The sequence below is a fragment of the Stylophora pistillata genome, chromosome 9 (assembly GCF_964205215.1).
Source record: "Stylophora pistillata chromosome 9, jaStyPist1.2, whole genome shotgun sequence".
In the NCBI taxonomy this organism is placed as follows: domain Eukaryota; kingdom Metazoa; phylum Cnidaria; class Anthozoa; order Scleractinia; family Pocilloporidae; genus Stylophora; species Stylophora pistillata.
Window position 1 is genome coordinate 23544895 of NC_142527.1, and position 17106 is coordinate 23562000.

At 37.8% G+C, this 17106-nt stretch overlaps 4 protein-coding genes across 7 annotated transcripts in view; 1 reads left to right on the top strand and 3 right to left on the bottom strand.

Moving 5' to 3' along the window:
• The window catches only part of LOC111338999 (uncharacterized), a 28086-nt gene extending 25774 nt beyond the window's left edge, over positions 1-2312 (bottom strand). For both annotated transcript variants that reach the window (XM_022945575.2, XM_022945573.2), the window contains exon 1: positions 1711-2312. In XM_022945575.2, coding sequence (XP_022801310.2) covers positions 1711-2224 — 514 coding nt within the window. In that variant the 5' untranslated portion in view covers positions 2225-2312. The remainder of the gene's footprint in view (positions 1-1710) is intronic.
• Positions 2313-3944: 1632 nt separating this feature from the next.
• Positions 3945-7278, bottom strand: LOC111338988 (multifunctional protein ADE2). The gene is made up of 2 exons (XM_022945564.2): positions 7135-7278; positions 3945-5667 (listed from the first exon to the last, which is right to left on the bottom strand). The coding sequence occupies exons 1-2, from the start codon at positions 7157-7159 to the stop codon at positions 4412-4414; spliced, it is 1281 nt and encodes a 426-aa protein (XP_022801299.1). The 5' UTR covers positions 7160-7278; the 3' UTR covers positions 3945-4411.
• An 88-nt stretch (positions 7279-7366) lies between these two features.
• On the top strand, positions 7367-12537 carry LOC111338987 (amidophosphoribosyltransferase). The gene is made up of 3 exons (XM_022945563.2): positions 7367-7713; positions 9334-10468; positions 11095-12537. Exons 1-3 carry the CDS (start codon positions 7583-7585, stop codon positions 11356-11358), a joined length of 1530 nt encoding a protein of 509 aa, XP_022801298.1. The 5' UTR covers positions 7367-7582; the 3' UTR covers positions 11359-12537.
• Positions 12538-13059: 522 nt separating this feature from the next.
• LOC111338986 (serine/threonine-protein kinase DCLK1) overlaps positions 13060-17106 on the bottom strand; it is a 31818-nt gene continuing 27771 nt past the window's right edge. For 2 of the 3 annotated variants that reach the window (XM_022945562.2, XM_088733758.1), the window contains one exon: positions 13060-14428. In XM_022945562.2, coding sequence (XP_022801297.2) covers positions 14060-14428 — 369 coding nt within the window. In that variant the 3' untranslated portion in view covers positions 13060-14059. Of the gene's footprint in view, positions 14429-16611; positions 16946-17106 lie in introns of all 3 variants that reach the window. The other variant, XM_088733757.1, reaches the window with a different exon arrangement.

The following is a 17106-nucleotide window of genomic DNA, read 5'->3' on the forward strand; positions in this document are numbered from 1 at the left end:
TTCAAGTTACAGGAGTGACTAGTTTAGTAAATTTTAAATTCGCAAGGTTTTGTTTACATTCAGGGACTACTGCCTTTGTTGTTTAAATGTGGAGGGTGCTGTATATTATGTTTTACTGTCCGTCTGTTTTTTCTTTATGGTCCCATTTTGTAGTCTCCTAATTAAGAATCTGCTACGAAGACGGCATAGAGAAATAAAACTGTCATTAAAATTATACTGTTGGGGTGAGAAGGGGGGGTTCGTCTTAACAAGTAACAAGTAAGCACGGTGGTGATTATTATTTAAATACACAGGATTCTTACAAGCAAAACATTTTGTACGGATTTCGCCCCTAAAATAAATCAAGCACTTCTATTAATAAAGCTTTTGCTTCAAATTATATCTTGGCCATTTTTTACTTGCTTTTTACCAGTGGTTCTCAGGTGCCCAACTGTATGGTACAAGTTTTTGCATTTTGAGCGAAAATGCGATTTCAAAACCTATTTGATTGTTTGGGGAAATTTTGCGATTTTTATCGTAAAAAATCTTGATTTTTGAGAAAAACGCTATAAGCATCTATCTTCCTTTTTCTTTGGCAACAGGTTATCTAACTGTTCATGTTTCATTTTTAGAAAAAGGACGAATTACTTGGGCATATCATTTTTATGAAAAAAGCTTAAATCTTTTAAGGGTTTACCAGTACATTAAACGATACGTTTTCCACCAGTCATGGCGCTCGTAGTATCTCAATCATTTTATAAACATATTCAATATGCATAGTATTTCTCAAAAATTTTGAGCTAGTAAAAAAATAACATTTAAATTACTGCGTTGCCGGGAAGTGTTTAATAACCATTGGTTCAAACGCCAGCTGAGGGTTCATCGAGATAAGATGCATTTGAAAAGTTTGGGAAGCACTTAAAAAGCTCGAGTTGCTCTCGGTTACGCCTCCAGCGATTCTTGGGGATCTTTCTCCAAACTCTGCGTGCTTTTTATCTCGATCTCGATGAAAGTACGCGGACGTATGAACCAGTACCTGCAACTTTTATGCGGGTGCCATTGAAAAAAAAAAAAAGAAAAACAGAAAACGTTGTCGAAAGGAAAACAAAAGGTTCAAACACCGCCAGAGAAAGAGACGACAATTATAAGAAATTGAAATTATACTCCTCCGCTGCTCGCAACGTTTGCAAGTGCGTGACGCAAACGCGGCCGTATTACTTGTTCTCAGACCCCCTTTGAGAGGTCACAAGAGCGGGAGAAAGTTTTATTGAGTATCAATTATTGATAAAGAAATCAAATTTACATTTCTAAAACCAAATTGCACACTTAGCGTTCTTATTAAATCTTTGAACATCTATTATTCGCAAATCAAGGCTAAAAGCCATGAAAACATCTGCGATGATAAAATAAGTTTTCTCTCTGAATAGGTTGCATGTGAGTCACATCGACTTAACGGAAATAACAGAATAAGAAATATTACACCAAAGGTCAAATTTTTTGCCTTTCAAATTCACGACAAAAGGAAGAAGGAGAAATTCGACTACTTCAGGTCCACGCTTCAATAAAAGACAAATGCTACTTATAAATATTTTATTTTTACTAAACAAGCCAAACTTTAATTGAAAATATTAAAAAATGCATATTCTTTTTAACAAGCGATCAAGTTTCAAAGAAAACAACAGCTGATTTGTACTTTGCTCTCTGAAGAATCGCTATTTATAAAGTACTTACCTTTAGGTTTGCCAGTGGTCCCTGAAGAATAAACAATGTATGCCAAATCATCGATCGTACTTGCAACCTCCTTCAGAGGCGGCTTCGAAGAATTTTCCCCTTGGAGCTTCTCTTCCCAGCCCTCGTTCAATACAATCACTTCAACGGAGCTAGGTAATCTCTCTTTCAAACTTGCAGTCGTAATAACCGCTGCGGGTTTCGCATCCTCCAGAATCGAATAAAGCAAAGTTTTAGGATAAGAAAGTTCCAAGGGCATGTAAGCCCCGCCGGCTTTCAAAATTGCGACGTAGGCTATAGGGTATTCCAACGATCTCTCGAGAAATATACCAACAGCGACATTTTTTTTTACCCCTTTGTGTCTGAGATTCGTCGCCAAGACATCCGTGAGATGGTCCAGTTCTGAGAAGGACAGTGATCGTCCATCATCCGACACAACAGCTGTGGCGGTCTGTTGGGTTATTTTCATCTGGCGCACAAAAATCTCGTGAAGACAACCTTCCGTTTCGTAATCCATGGTATTGATTCGGTTCCCTCACTGTTACTGCGGGAAACTAGTAAGGGCAATCAAACGTGACCCTTCATTCTGACAGGATATCCTCCAGAGGACAACAAATCCTGACTTCTCACCAACCACGTGTTGAGGCCAATTGTTGTTGCTCATCACACCACTTCCTGTGAGTGCAAATTTCCCTACCGGTTTGTCGACACGGAGTGTTTTGCCAAGTGTTTGATGCACGAATACCAATGAACAGTATGAATAGTCAGAGAAACTCTGAAAAAAAACTCAATTGCCGTTTTTTTTCACCAGAAAACAATTTCATGAAAAAGAAGCAAGTTTTGACGTTTATGTACTAAGTAGAAAATCAAAGGTTGGCAAAGGGTCAAGCTTCCTGTCATACAATGTAAGAGCACAATCAGGTTTTCTATTAAGAGTTTTACTTGACGATTAGACTCAATCTTCGCTTTTAGGCAAGTCTTTGCTGTATTTAGTTCTTATTAACCGAGTGGGAGGTCTGTATGGGAGAATCTTGACCGAGGTCGAGATTCTCCCATACAGACCGACCTAGCTTGGCTAACAAGATGTTTATTATATGGCTGTGTTTTATATGCCAATTTTTTATATTCTTCGAACTTTTTTTCTAGACCGGTCTAGATGGGAAAATCTAGACCGCTTTCAGTAGATTTCAGCCAATCCAATTCGCGAATGCGGTAGTTCCCAGTCCTTGGGAGACAGCCATATAATAATTATCTTTACACGACTCGGGCAGTCAGAGAGCCATTAACTAAAATCAGCCAATCAAAATGCTCTATTGCCGGTCAATATTCTCTCAGTATTGGACCGGGCACTGTCCCGAATGATACCGCACTTGTCCCTTTGAACTTCAGTCATAGAAGAAATCTCTTATTAACAAAGCTTGCTCGGGATCGGGACCATACTGGAAGAATATCGGCGCTCGGTCCGTACTGTCAAGACCTCGGGCCGATATTCTCCCGGTACGGCCCTCGCGCTTGGTTAATAAGATATATGTAACAAAGGCGTGCAAATAAAGAATCACATCCGCGGACTGTCCAGTTTCATCACAAAAAATCATGAAGCTTTCGTCACCTCTCTGTTCATAATATATAAAGGATCTTCGAGTCAGTGTTCTTGTTTAGTTCGCTAGTCACGGAAGGCAGCGTTACCGAGTACTGGACATAATTTACGAATCCACCATGATAAAAGAGAGAAGCTATTGTCTGGAATACTCAACGAGAGTTTGATTGAAAATTGCTTCTATTCTTGCGCAGTGTGAGACAAATCGAAAACTTTTCACGCACGCGTAATCTGTGCGAAGGTGGATCAGTATCAGACAGCTGAACAAAAGATAACAAGCAAAGCACCAATTCCCTTCCCCGCACTTACCCAAACTCTCAATACCTTCCTGAACAATTGTTTTTGAATGAACGAGTTGTCAGAACTTAAAAATTTGCTCCTCCCCCAACCCTAGAATGGTCTATTTCTTGCTACACGAAATAGTTATAGTTTGAGGATGAATTTGATTGAAAAAAAAAAGCAAAACAAAACAAAATCACAGCAGCTGGAAAATTTTAGTAAACATGCAAAACACAATTGAGTTCGGTTCATGAAATTCTGTTAGATAAACAACATATCTTCTGGTAGGGGACTTACAATCTTCCATATTGAGGATAAACTGCATGGCTTCTCAATGTTTGTTGAATGGTTATCACAAGTCTTCAATACAACCTCTTTTAATTAGTGGCTTAAGCAATGATCAGTTAGTTTACCTACCAAGAATATACTATGCAAGTCACACTTCCAGATACAAGGCCTTGAGCACTTTTTTTCTCTTAAGTAACCTGCTCTCAGGATTAAAAAAAAAACCTCTCTGCTTTAGAAAGCTAATTTTACAGCCTTTGTCACAAAAGCTGCTCATGTGTGGCCAATTTCCACTGGCATGATCTGTTATGAAATAAGAGATTTGACTTCTGAGCAAAGCATTTGTTGCAGAGGGCACACTGTAAGGTTTCTCACCACTTTAAACTCTGAGGTGTTACAGGAAATAACTAACAATAAACTACAGCAGCCCATGACATCAACTTAGATGGATTGATTCACACTTATCCTTAAGAAACGTAGGGGCTCTTCAATAGTACTTCTGAAAAACAGTTAAGAGTTTAATGCTGAATTTCTTTACTGTTTCTACTGATGCAATTTTTTATCAGCCACAGCAAGACCAACTGCTGTGTTCAGCTGCTTGCCTTTCACAATTCCCCAGACTACATGATCATTAAGGCCTAAGATCTGAGCGGTGGCCAATGCTGCACCATCTGGATTAAGAGTAGTGGTGCAACCCAAACCAGAAGGCAGGCGTAGAGAAGACCAGATGTCTTGAGCGCCCCACTGAGATGAAGGTGGTGGGCAGTTAATCACAGGGAATGATGAATTGCCGGATAAAACTGGTCCAAGGCCATTGCTACGTCCAGCAACTGCAATGATGACAATAGGGATGCCTTGGCCTTCATACCACTGCAGGACCAGCAGGGCATCTTCCGTACCCTTGTGTGCAGAGCAGATGCGAAGATCAGTAGGAATGGCAAACTCCTTAAGCGATGACTCAATCTTCTTACAATGGTCCAAGTCACTTGGAGAGCCCATGAAAACAACAGCATGCCCTGGATGATGTTGGTTAAGCTTCTGCACTTCACCTGCAACCCACTGGTAATTCTTTTTGACCTGTTCCAGGGCTTCTGGTGTGACCTCTGGAAGATTTCTGTACACCTGCTTGTCACGCATAAGACGCTTGTCACCAGATGGCCAAATCCTCCACGAGTCATTGTCTACGACATCAGCAAGAAGAAGATCACCTGTCTTGCGGTCAATCCCAAACTCGATCTTCATGTCGACAAGAGCTACATCCACAGTTGCCCAGGCTCTTTCGATGATCTCAAACACAGTGACAGCTGTCTCACCCATCACATTCAGCTCATGTTTGCCAATCTTCCTTCCACCTGCAACAAGTCCTGCCTCCACGCACTCTTCATAGGTCCAAAATGGATCGTGCTGAGCATCATCTTTAAAAAACATTTCCAACTTGACAGGAGCAAATCTGTATCCTTCCTTGACTCCAGGGTACCTCTTCAAGAAAGAGCCAGTGGCAATGCGGCGAGTCACCACTTCAAGTGGGATCATATCGCAGTTAACCCCAATAAAGGATTCATCATCATGCTTCTTCACAAAATGCGTCTTGACACCACAGGTGCTAAGCAGCTCAAATATAGCACAGGTAGTAGCATTGCTAAACTTTGCCTTGCCAGCTAAGTCATTTTTTCTTGTGCTATCGAAGGCAGTGATTTTATCCTTTGATTTCAATAGCACATGATTACCATCTGGCGAGTCTGGTAATTCATAGATGATCTTGGTTTTACCTTCATTCAGCTGTTTTCCAATCTTGATGTCTATAAAGGTTACCACAAAATAAACTTTAAGTATTTTAAATTTACAAAATGAAATTTAAAAAAATAACAACAGTAGAAGAACAGAGGTGGTATTTTCTTGATAATGAAAAGACTAGCTCATCAACATTATCCATGAATGTTACTCATCCTTGGCAAACTATTGTTCAAAATGAAGGTACCTTTGAAAGCTTTGGTCAGTGCACCAGAACAAAAGGTCCTTGTCAAAGCTCCAAATAAACTAAATCATGTACATCTATTTACCATGTGCCTCTCCAAAATTAAGAGGGTAGATGTTTCAACAGACAGCAAACAATTGTTCAAAAAACCCATCACTTCCAAGTATTTGTGAGTTACCAACAATTTGTGCTCTACATGAAAGATTAGAATTTCATTTGATTGGTTACTATAACCATCTCAGTGTTTGAAGGAACAACAACAAAGCAAACAACAATTGTGCATTGTAGAAATGCTTGAATGCATTACTGAGCAAAAGCATCAAAGGGCCACCCCATTATCCTGCTAAAAAAAAAAATGTTTTTGTTTAATTTAGAACACAAAGCCACCATTTTCAACTTTCTCCTCTGTAGGTAGAGGTTGGCAATAGCTCCAATTTTGGGTGTACATTTAATTCAGATTAGTGGAGATGAGCCTTGCCCTTGAATTCAAGGAGTCAGTCTCATAATTCATCCTGCAGAGTATGGACAGTGCCTGGGCAATGAAATTAATTTTTTTCACCACCACATGGAATACAGGATGTTCAGCAGTGGGCACAAGTTTGAGGAGGTGACTATGTTGACAATACACAATTTGACCTTTCATGACATAATTATTGGGATCACGTATGGAAATAAAACACAACGATAATGTTTCAAATTTTGTTCCCACTTTCGAAATCAAGCGTAGGTAGGGCAAAGGGTGAGGAAAAAAAATTAGTTTGGGGCGAGAGCACGTGACTTACGTCTCAGCTTCAATTGTTGATTGCGTAACTTGCACCAAAAGCGTATAAATAAGAACCAAGATTTTGTACGCTCGTCGTGTCGTCTGAAAACACCTTGTTACCCGTAAAATAACCGTCGTATCTCTATACGGCCACAAACTTTAGTGTTTACTTTCATGGCAAAGGCAATCGACTCAAAGAAAGTTAACGTTAGAACAATTTGATGCATGATAAGCAGCACGTGGCGTTAGCAGTTCAGTGCAACTATTTTGCACAATGAAAAAATCTTCACCAAAATGGTGTCCATTTGGCTTGTAAGAATGGCATGAGTTGACAAGAAAGATAATGAGCTTAATCTTGAGAAGGAACGCTCCTGTCTGGGCGCTTAAGACGTCCTCGTAACGCGTGAATGCTACAAGCAATTAGAATCTATGACATCCAACGAAAAAAAAATCCAAACTTCAGGAGTCAATCGCTCAGTATTTTTTTACTCCTATCAACCTTAAATTATAAGCTTTCAATTAACGTACCAGAGGCTGGTTTCTCGTCCGCCATTGTTGAAGAAAACCACTGAATACCCTCTCAGGTAGTACGTCGCTTCGAAGATACAGAGTAAATTGCGAAAGCAAACGCACGTGGAAAAAATTTAATTTAGTACTGGGAAACATGTGATTCAGTCAGAGCCAATCACAAGGTCTAATTTTCGCGCTATTATAGAATGTCCAATCAGAACCATCAGAATTTCTGCTGCCGCCAACTCAACTTATTTAAATTATCTCAGGCAATCTTTCAGACAATCACGGACCACTACCAAATTTCTTTTGCCGGACGACTTCCGTTCTCTTACTTAGGTTCGGTAACTGAATCGATGATACAGGACGATGTGGTGCTTTTTCAACTTTCCACTTATCTAACTCTTCTACAAGCTTGTGATATACCTAGTTTTGTGTTGATCAAGCTAAGAATAACTCGACCAACATGGCGTCTCTCGAAACAGGCTTGACACATTCTTGTGGCGTTTTCGCTTGTGTAAGGGCTGAAGGAGTTACCTCAGAGGAAGTTGATGTCGCCAGTATGATTTCTCTTGGCTTGGTTTCACTTCAGCATCGGTGAGTTTGATTATATCGATTTTACATGCCTAAATTTAAGCAAGGGATAGTCGTCTGGTCTTTAATCAATACAATTCTTTACGTATTGATAATACATGTGACAAAACTTAGTCAGACAATACAGACTACGTTTTCTTCGAGTCGTCGGTCGCATCAAGTAGTAGCCATAGTAAACTGGTATCTGTAGACATCGTACACGACATCGTCGCCATCGTAGACGACAAAATGATTGGTATTTAGAGGAACGAGTTGAAACTGAGCGGCATTTAGAGGAATGAGTTGAAAGTGAGATTCTGTTCTTCGTTGTGATCGGCAGATTGGCACCTTTAATAGGGGGATGCTAACCTGTTGTTGGTTCCAATATCTTTGGCAATAGTACTGTGGCGTGAGCACTTCAGAGTTGGGGACTCCGATCTTGATTATTTCTTTATCTCAAGATTGAAAATGATAGCTTCCAGACAACGAGGTCTTATCACGTGGCATAGACTAATTAAGGAATGAAAAGAATTAAATAATTTATAGTGCGTTATATAATGGATGAAATGTGAAAGTGGTAAATGTGCGGGGAATATTGTTAGTCTTGAACAACGTTAAACAAGCATCATCTAAATATATATAGGGGGTAAGGTTCTAAAGAAACTGTGGTGCTGCGTTGGTAATTTGGTTATATCAGTAAAGGTGAAATCGTAAATTGGCCACCATAAAGACTTAAAAAGCTGATTTTTTTAGTGTTAACCAGAAACATCAGCTGTTTAGCTCTTTATGGTGGCCAATTTACAATTTCAACTTAGTTGATATAACCAAATCATATAAATATGTTTGATATCCAACTAATTTTAGATGTTCACCCACTGGGTTGTGCGATTACTTTGGGTAAATACAACATTCATAAATTTCTTATGATTATGACCCTCAACTGTGATTGTAATTTGTCTTAAATACCCCCAACCAATGCAGCACCATGGTGTTGTTATAAACTTACCCCCTTTATCCATTCAAAGTAATGCTCCTAATCATTTGTCTATTTAAACACGAAGGCACGCTATAAAAGGAGCCTTAGGTCCCACTGGACCATTTGTCAATCAACCGTCGTGTGATGTAGAACTCTCAGAGTCAAGTCAGCTTGAGCTACAGCTACTCCAAAGCAGTGAACAGTGGGTGCATTCCTCAAAATTTTTTTATGTAATCATCACGATATAAGAATTTTTGAGATTTGTATTTCCTTTCTCCAATGGAAACTGTCTTTATTTGTGTTGGTAAATTTGAGATCGAAGTTGGTGGTTCACACATTACCTCATGCCATCATGCTGGTGGAAGTAAACAACAGATATCTCAGTAGCTCCTTTTGTTTGTCTACCAACATTTAAATTTGACCCGCACACGTCAATGGTGAGTGACAAATGAGCCTAGGTCTTCCCAGGGAAGACTTCCTTATATAGTGTGCCTTCATATTTAACCTTAGATGTAAGGCAAGGGGTATTGTTGCCATTGCACCTCCCCAACACTTGCAACCCTTGACTTCAGCCGATACTATTCAGCTTAGTGTGCTTTAGAAATGTTGTTAGGACAAAATCATATCCCAAGGGATGAATGTATCCAAAATTGTGCTTTCTTTCCAAGGGGCCAAGAAAGTACTGGAATGGTGACAAATGATGGCAAAAAGTTTCATCAGCACAAAGGAATGGGACTTGTTAACCAGGTCTTTCAGGAACAGCACATAAAATCACTGCCAGGACACATGGGTATTGGACACACACGCTACTCAACTGCAGGGGCATCAGAGCTCCTAAACTGTCAACCATTTGTAGTAGACACAATTCATGGATGTATGGCTGTTGGACACAATGGAGAACTGGTTAATGCTAAAGCATTGCGAAAACAGGTTCTCCGCAATGGAACTGGTCTATCAACAGGAAGTGACAGTGAAGTAATTACACAGCTGTTGACAGCCACACCTCCATGTGGGGAACTTGATGGTCCAAACTGGCCAGGAAGAATTTACGAAATGATGCAACTCACGCAGTTGGCTTACTCGCTTGTCATCATGACTCAGGACTGTATATATGCTGTGAGGGACCCTCATGGAAACCGACCACTGTGTATTGGTAAGCTTATGAGTTTGAATAGCAGCCCACAGATGGCACGTCTTGGTGGAGAGACTATTCAGAATGGAGAAACTCATGATGAAAACTGTACATTAGGTTGGGTTGTGTCTTCCGAATCCTGTGGCTTCCACTCATTTGGAGCTTCTATGTGTAGAGAAATCAAGCCTGGTGAAATCGTGGAGTTAACAAGAAAAGGTTTTGAGTCAAAGAGAATTGTTCCACTTCAAAACCCAGAAAAACCACCATCATTCTGCATTTTTGAGTATGTTTACTTTGCACGACCAGACAGCATGTTTGAGGGACAGATGGTCTATGGTGTGCGGCAGGAATGTGGTAGGCAGCTAGCTCTAGAAGCTCCCGTGGAAGCAGAACTAGTCAGCACTGTGCCAGAGTCAGCCACACCTGCGGCGTTGGGTTACTCCTTACAGACTGGTATTCCTTATGTTGAGGTCCTCACCAAAAATCGTTATGTCGGACGAACATTTATACAGCCTAGTGACAGGCTACGGAAGCTTGGTGTTGCCAGGAAATTTGGTCCACTGTCAATGAATTTCAAGGGAAAGAGGGTTGTGCTGATTGATGATTCTATTGTACGGGGAAATACCATGGGCCCAATAATCAAACTCTTGAAACAGGCAGGAGCTAGAGAGGTGAGTTCATGTGCATAGCCTTTTTCAACTTTTGTAAATTTGGATTGTAAAAACAGGTCTAGGATAAACAGATTAGAGAATCTAAGTCAATCACACTACTGTTTTGGAAGGAAACTACAAAATTTCACTCATGACAATACAAAAGTAAATTAGAATAATGCAGGTGCAAAAAAGTTTTAGTTCCTTCCTTCACCCAAGTGGCTCACACCATCAGAGCTTATCCAAGTTTCTGCAGCATGACTTAACCAGGATGTAAGTCCATTGCAGGTTACCCAATCAGGATTTTGTTAGGTTTCCTTGACTGTGTGATGTAACCAATTAATGCTTCGAAAGAGGCACTATGTGAGTTGAATATCTTTCCCAAGAGTGCAACATAGGGATGCATCCAGGTCTAGACTCCAGTGTTTCAACCCGGAGTCCAGAACTTCATCCATGCGGTGGTTGTGTTGCTTACACACAGCACATTCTTACCAATTCACTCCCATACCACTCCTTGCAGTAATTGGTTATGTAATCATTTCACCTGGGGAAAATAGCAGTTTCAGAAATTTTTATCCAGCAGAAATCAAGATACAAACAATTCTGTCAAAGTCCGTTAACTTAATTACTTCCTTATTTTACACTAGGTTCATATTCGAGTTGCATCACCACCAGTCAAGTATCCCTGCTACATGGGAATCAATATTCCAACAAAGGAAGAGCTGATTGCAAATAAGATGAATGCAGAGGAATTAGCAGCACATTTGGGAGCCAACAGTTTGGTTTACTTGAGTTTAGATGGCCTTGAGACAGCTGTGCGCTCTGGCATTGTCAATCCAGCTGGTGAGAAGATTGGCCACTGCACTGCCTGCTTGAGTGGACAGTATCCAGTTGATGCACTGGATTGGTGAATTAAGTTACATAATGTTTTTCCACCAATTTAACCAGATTAGGGAATCAAACCTGGACTGAGGTGGATATGGTGAACATCAAAGCATTTACCATGGAAATGCAAATTATTTAATCAGACAAAGGAAACTGAAAAATATTTAACATAAAGCTAATCAAGTCACTAATAACTGCAAACTTGCTTCCAACAAACTAAACTAACGAATAGCAAGCCAACAGCCACAAGTTAATGAGAACTATCAGCAATAATTGCTCAGTAGTAAATAGTTGCCATCTGCAAGCACATTGCTTTAGAAAGTGAAACTGCTGATGTAATGTGGAAGAGACTGTTAAAAGTATTTACTAAGATGAGAGCAGTGTAGCAGGAGTTTAGTTGACTAGGCATTCATTAGAGCATACATGTATGACAGGAACCTATTCCTGATTACTTTGGACATGCACTGTAATTTATTCTTTTATATCAGTATTTTTGATGACTTAAAAAGTGAAAAGTGTAAGTTCAATTTACAAAGACGTATTACTATTTAGTAAGAAAGCCTATGTGTGAACCAGACAGTTTGAATTCCATAAGAATATTTTAAAATTTTAAGAGATTTTGTTTTAATAGAAAAGAGTAAGACATAAAGTCAAGGATAGTTTTCTATTAACTCTAAAGCTGCCCTCAACTTAAAGTGTCTTATCATAAATGTGAGATATCTGGTTTTTGCTTTGTTTTGACAGGGTCAATTTTAAGTCAGGTTTTGAGATTTTGTTTTGATGTGGGTGCTTCAACTGTGTTTTTGTGATAAGTGAGTAATGATTCCAGGGAAAAACCTGTCATTTTAAATTTCCTCTCGATACCAGCTTGACTTTGCTCAAAGTAGTCAGGTAGCTACCTTTTTATTTATTAAATTACAGCTTTTAGTTTAAAACTCTAAACAGGAAGAGTTCATGGGGTTATGTTTACTTTATCCAATTGTAGAAAACAAGGTCATTTATTAAGTATCCATACATTAGGTAATACACAAGAGTGTCTACCAAATTAATTTTGTGGTACATCTGTCAAAAATATTCATTGGTGAGATTTCTATCAACCTTAAATTATTTTTTTGTTGTAAGAAACTTTTTTGGGATGGATCTTTAGAATCTTATTTCCAATTTAAATTGTGTGGTGTTTTGAAATAAATGAGTGATACATGCAATGGGACAGATCTTCATTACTTACCGGCAGGTTTAATGCCTTGCTTTTTCATATTTCTCTCGGCAAAGGAAACAGGATTAAGTAATAGAGGTTTAAAAAATCAAGTGGAACAATTATTACTGACAGTAACTGTAAATAAAGAAAGATGTTTTTCATTCTCTCAAAAATGGGTGGAAGATCAATCTGACTAGCAAGGAGGAATCAATCCTAAGTCCAGCAGGCACAAGTAACATTGGCATCAGAGAAAACTTGAGTGTTAGAATCTTTGATCATGAAGATGACAACACAAGATGAATGGGGGCACTCAATATTTCACTTTTTCCAGACTTCTTTCAAAAAAAGTAATATTCCTTGACTCAAAGTGAAACTCCTTGCATTTACCCTAACTTCTTCCAGTCCTTGAATCTAATCATTAATAAACAAGGGTAGTCACCTTTCTTAACTAACATGCAAAACAAGCATTTTCTTATCCCCAATCTAATCCTTTGAAAATGTAAAAATTGAATCAATGTCATCACTAAAATTCCAATGAAAAATAAATTAAACTTTACTCAATTTGCATTTCTCAGGCAAATCACCTTTGGTTAAGATCATAATATGCCTACTTAGCAGCACTCTCAATATTAACAACTTACTTGATAATTTTTCTCCACAATTAAATACATGAATCTCTCATTTCTTATACTACTATTTTCTAATCAAAATGCATTTTCAAGACAATTCAATATTGTCATGTAACCTCAAATTTAAGGTCTAAGAATTAATTCTTATGTCCATGGATACTACTTTCAACATTGGCTGTTGAATTTGTCTGTGATATAATTTCTGGCTTAGTAACTGAAAGAAGTTTTCTGTACAAAAGTAACATTTACATTATCCACTTTAAACAGATACTCCTCAAAATATTTACAACCTTGTTAAGTTTCATACTTGTACATATAAATAAAAAATCTTCACCATCAAACAGTCTTGCAATTATCACAAATTTTCAAGAAATTAAAAAATTCCTAGCTAGTAACAAGGGGTATCAAGAAAAGTAGCTATAGTATCCACAATGGTATCACTAAGAATTTAAAGAAACCATAAATGCAGTAATACAGGTTAATGAGTAGAGAGAAGTAAACTTTACAGATATAATTCCCATCCTAAAGATGTTCCCTTCCTAATTCTGACCAAAAAGGGTGCTAAGGGATAGAAAATTCATGTTTTCCTGTTTAGGGTCAAATACAGCACTTTCTTATTCTGAAATAAACAAATGTAGCACTGACAAATGCCATTGCCATCAAAGTTCCTGTAACTTGTTATTCTTAACGTGCAAGCAAGTTTGCAACAAGACCTGAGTATACCAAAGGCACTCTGTCATCTCACTAACCAGCAATTTTGGTTGGACACAAACCACAATGGCTATCCAGTGCAATGCTCAGTTTAAAGTCGCTGGTATTATTTTTAGATGTTACATTATCTTGAGGGAAACTCTGCTTTATCTGCCTTTCTACCACCCTTCAACACTGCTTTTCAACATTTTAAAGAACTGCTTTCTGGTCTCTTTCACTCTTCCCTACTTCATGATTGAGTAATTCTTTTTCCTCTTCCTGTGATAGATTTGGGGACTCTGCATGAAACGGAAACCCAGCTTTGTCTTTGATAAAGTCTCCATTATAGCTCTCAATCTTTTCATCATCAGTTCTATTAATTTCCTCCTGTTCACTGAAAAAGATCTCAAAATTTAAGCTCTTGGGTCGTTGTTTGGCATGTGAGCTGCGTTTATCTGGATAGCGATGTTGAACAGTGTGATTTTCTCGGACTGCTGCTGACAACTCCTGGTAACTCTCACCAACTGCAAGTTTCTTTCCATCTTGAAGAGATTTGCTGAGTTTCTCTAAAGCATTAACCTAAAGGGAAAAAACAATTACTTATCAGTCAAGTCATGTCCAGATCACAATCAAGCTGAAAAAAAAAAAAAATGATAATTTTTTATTACTGATTGATACAGCAGTTCATCACTGCCAATTAATGCCAGTGGTTTGTTATCATTGATTTAGTATCCCAATCGTCTTTTAAGGGTCCCTTTAGGACATTTCCCCATCTCCACTATGACCTCCAGGTATTGTCACTATAATAATCTGATAGTACAACAATCAGAAATCATCATAGCTGCTTCAGCAGGGTGTGCCAACTTAAGCCACTTGATGCAATCACCACAAAGTTGACAAGTACATCACTACAGTTGACCTTAATTCACTCAAAGCTGTGATTAGAAAAAGTGGTTGAAGTAGAAAATGCTGTCATGGGAAATAACCCTTCTTTGTATCAAAATTTGGCACCTTCATAATCTTAAACATCTCTTTTGGAGCTTGGGATCTATGAGTTGACAGGGGATTGCATAAATAAATTTTGGTATGAGAAGTTACAGACCAATCTCTGAATTTACAAACTGTGACAACTTGATAAGGAATTTTGACACGGAGTACAAACACAAGGAGTTATGGATAAGATATTTTACAGTTTCAATGGTTACCACAAATGCTTTTAAAATTATTAACTTTCATTCAAGTCTGTGTACTGTGTGCGCATTGTAAACTTGCTTTTAACCTGATTCACTGTTATTTTAACCAGCTCAATAGTCAAGATATCTTCCAAAAAAAATAACAACATATTAACCATAACAAACATCACAAAAAAAAGACAAATCAAACAAACTAAAAAACTGAAAAAAAAAAAAACACACTCATGATATCCTTTTTAAAAGTTGTCAAAATATTTATCATAATCTTACCATAGCTTTGTTTTTTTTGTGTTTTGTTTTTTAATGTTTATAAACTTTGTCAAGTCATTATTACAAACAACAACTCAGAACTCACCTGTGGGATCAATACCTTACCTTTATAAATTAAAATCTTGAACTTGGAGAACCCATAAACAGAATTAGATTAGCATGATCGTGAAGGACTCGTTTACGACATCTTTAACAGAGGTAAAAAGTTTATTTTTCCTGAAAATAATTTTTGGTTGGTCATTAAAAAAGAGAAGGAAATTTAACTTGCAAAGTAGTGTCATTTCACAGGCATAAGAACATACAGTTGCCAATTTTGAATGTTGCATATTATTACAATTTAGATTATTGATTAATACACATTTTTTAATTTCAATCATAGTAAATGTGATGTAATATTTTACAAGTCAAAGCAGTTATGGCAAATACAAATATCTCTGATTGAGCCATAGAAAACAAATTCAACAAAGAGGAAGCTGCAAAGGTTTAATAAACTTTCAGTTATGTCCTATGAATTTGCTTAGCTTGGTCTTTGAATTATCAATTTAAACAGAGTTCTTTTATTACGAAGTGGTTTTCACTCTTTCCACCAGATTACTCCATGAAAAATGGATTAATCAAAACAGCTGTTCAATTAGTAAATCAGTTAAGTTTAATGTATTGATTAGCTTTCTGTCTTTTGGTTATCAACTTAAATGTTCAATAAGTCTCTAAGAAAATCTTGCTCTCTTATAGTGTTGCTTCCTCAACCTTTAGGAAAACTGGATCAAGACACCAAAGAAGCCAGACCTTGAAAATGTTAAAAGAAGCAATGACTTTTCTCTTGCATTTAAAATTCAAACTTCCCACTTTTATTGAATTTTATAACATTATTTTCAAAAGGTTATCTTGGTTTTAGTACAAAAATAGAAATGAAAATATTACAGGAAGGAATACCACTAAGGGCTACTTTAAAAATGATGTCAATATTTATATTTACTTCATTGTGTTATTTCTTCCTTGAAATAATATTTATTGGTAATTCAATTAACATTATATTTGTTAAAAATTATTTAGTCATTTTGTTCAATACTTAACTCCCTTAAAATGTTACTTTTTAACTGCTTTTTTAAATGTTAGTGTTTAAAATAAAATTTTATCTTATCTTATACCTTTCATTGCATAATAACATACCAGTACTTTAAATTGTGACTTAGAATTTTAACTTTCACAACATAGGTAAGATTAGCAGGAAATTTCTGTGCAACCTGGGTATTTAACACTATAACCTAAATTTCATTGGTGGTTGTCTAAGAACTTTACATTTGCCTCGTGCAGCAGGTAGGTTCCCAACGGTACCATTTTTTGCCTTTCGCTGTGGACTCTGTGGAGTTGGGGACCCACCAGGGCTCTTCACCTGACCTAAAGGTCTCTTCCATACAGGAACATAATTAGCAGGGGTTCTCACAGAGGGTCTCTTTTGGGGAGTGTTAATTTTCACACTCTTCAATTGTTCTGGTTCATCCAAAATGGTGTTGAGAGAGTCTGTGGCTTTATGAAAATCCTTTCTAATAATGTTCCTTGATAGAGGTGAAAGGGCTTTTCTTCCTGCATGGTCCTTTTGTGGACCCTTGTTCCTGGGGTTCTCCCTTCCTTTCTGTGCAACAAAAACAAGTGAGAAATCAGTTACTGGAAGAGCAGAAAGTGCGGAGTTCCTCCATACTGCACACTCTTGAAGCTTTATCAAAACGAAGTGCATGGTTCCATAAAAAATTTCCATTAATAGAATTTGAAATGGGGGAAGTCACCCCAAAAAGT

Excerpts from the sequence above, each read along its gene's own strand:
- LOC111338988 (XM_022945564.2), bottom strand. The coding sequence starts at position 7,159 with ATGGCGGACGAGAAACCAGCCTCTG. Across the intron at positions 5,668-7,134 it reads GGACGAGAAACCAGCCTCTG|ACATCAAGATTGGAAAACAG; the intron begins GTACGTTAATTG and ends TAACCTTTATAG.
- LOC111338987 (XM_022945563.2), top strand. The coding sequence starts at position 7,583 with ATGGCGTCTCTCGAAACAGGCTTGACACATTCTTGTGGCGTTTTCGCT. Across the intron at positions 7,714-9,333 it reads TTGGTTTCACTTCAGCATCG|GGGCCAAGAAAGTACTGGAA; the intron begins GTGAGTTTGATT and ends TTTCTTTCCAAG. Across the intron at positions 10,469-11,094 it reads AACAGGCAGGAGCTAGAGAG|GTTCATATTCGAGTTGCATC; the intron begins GTGAGTTCATGT and ends ATTTTACACTAG.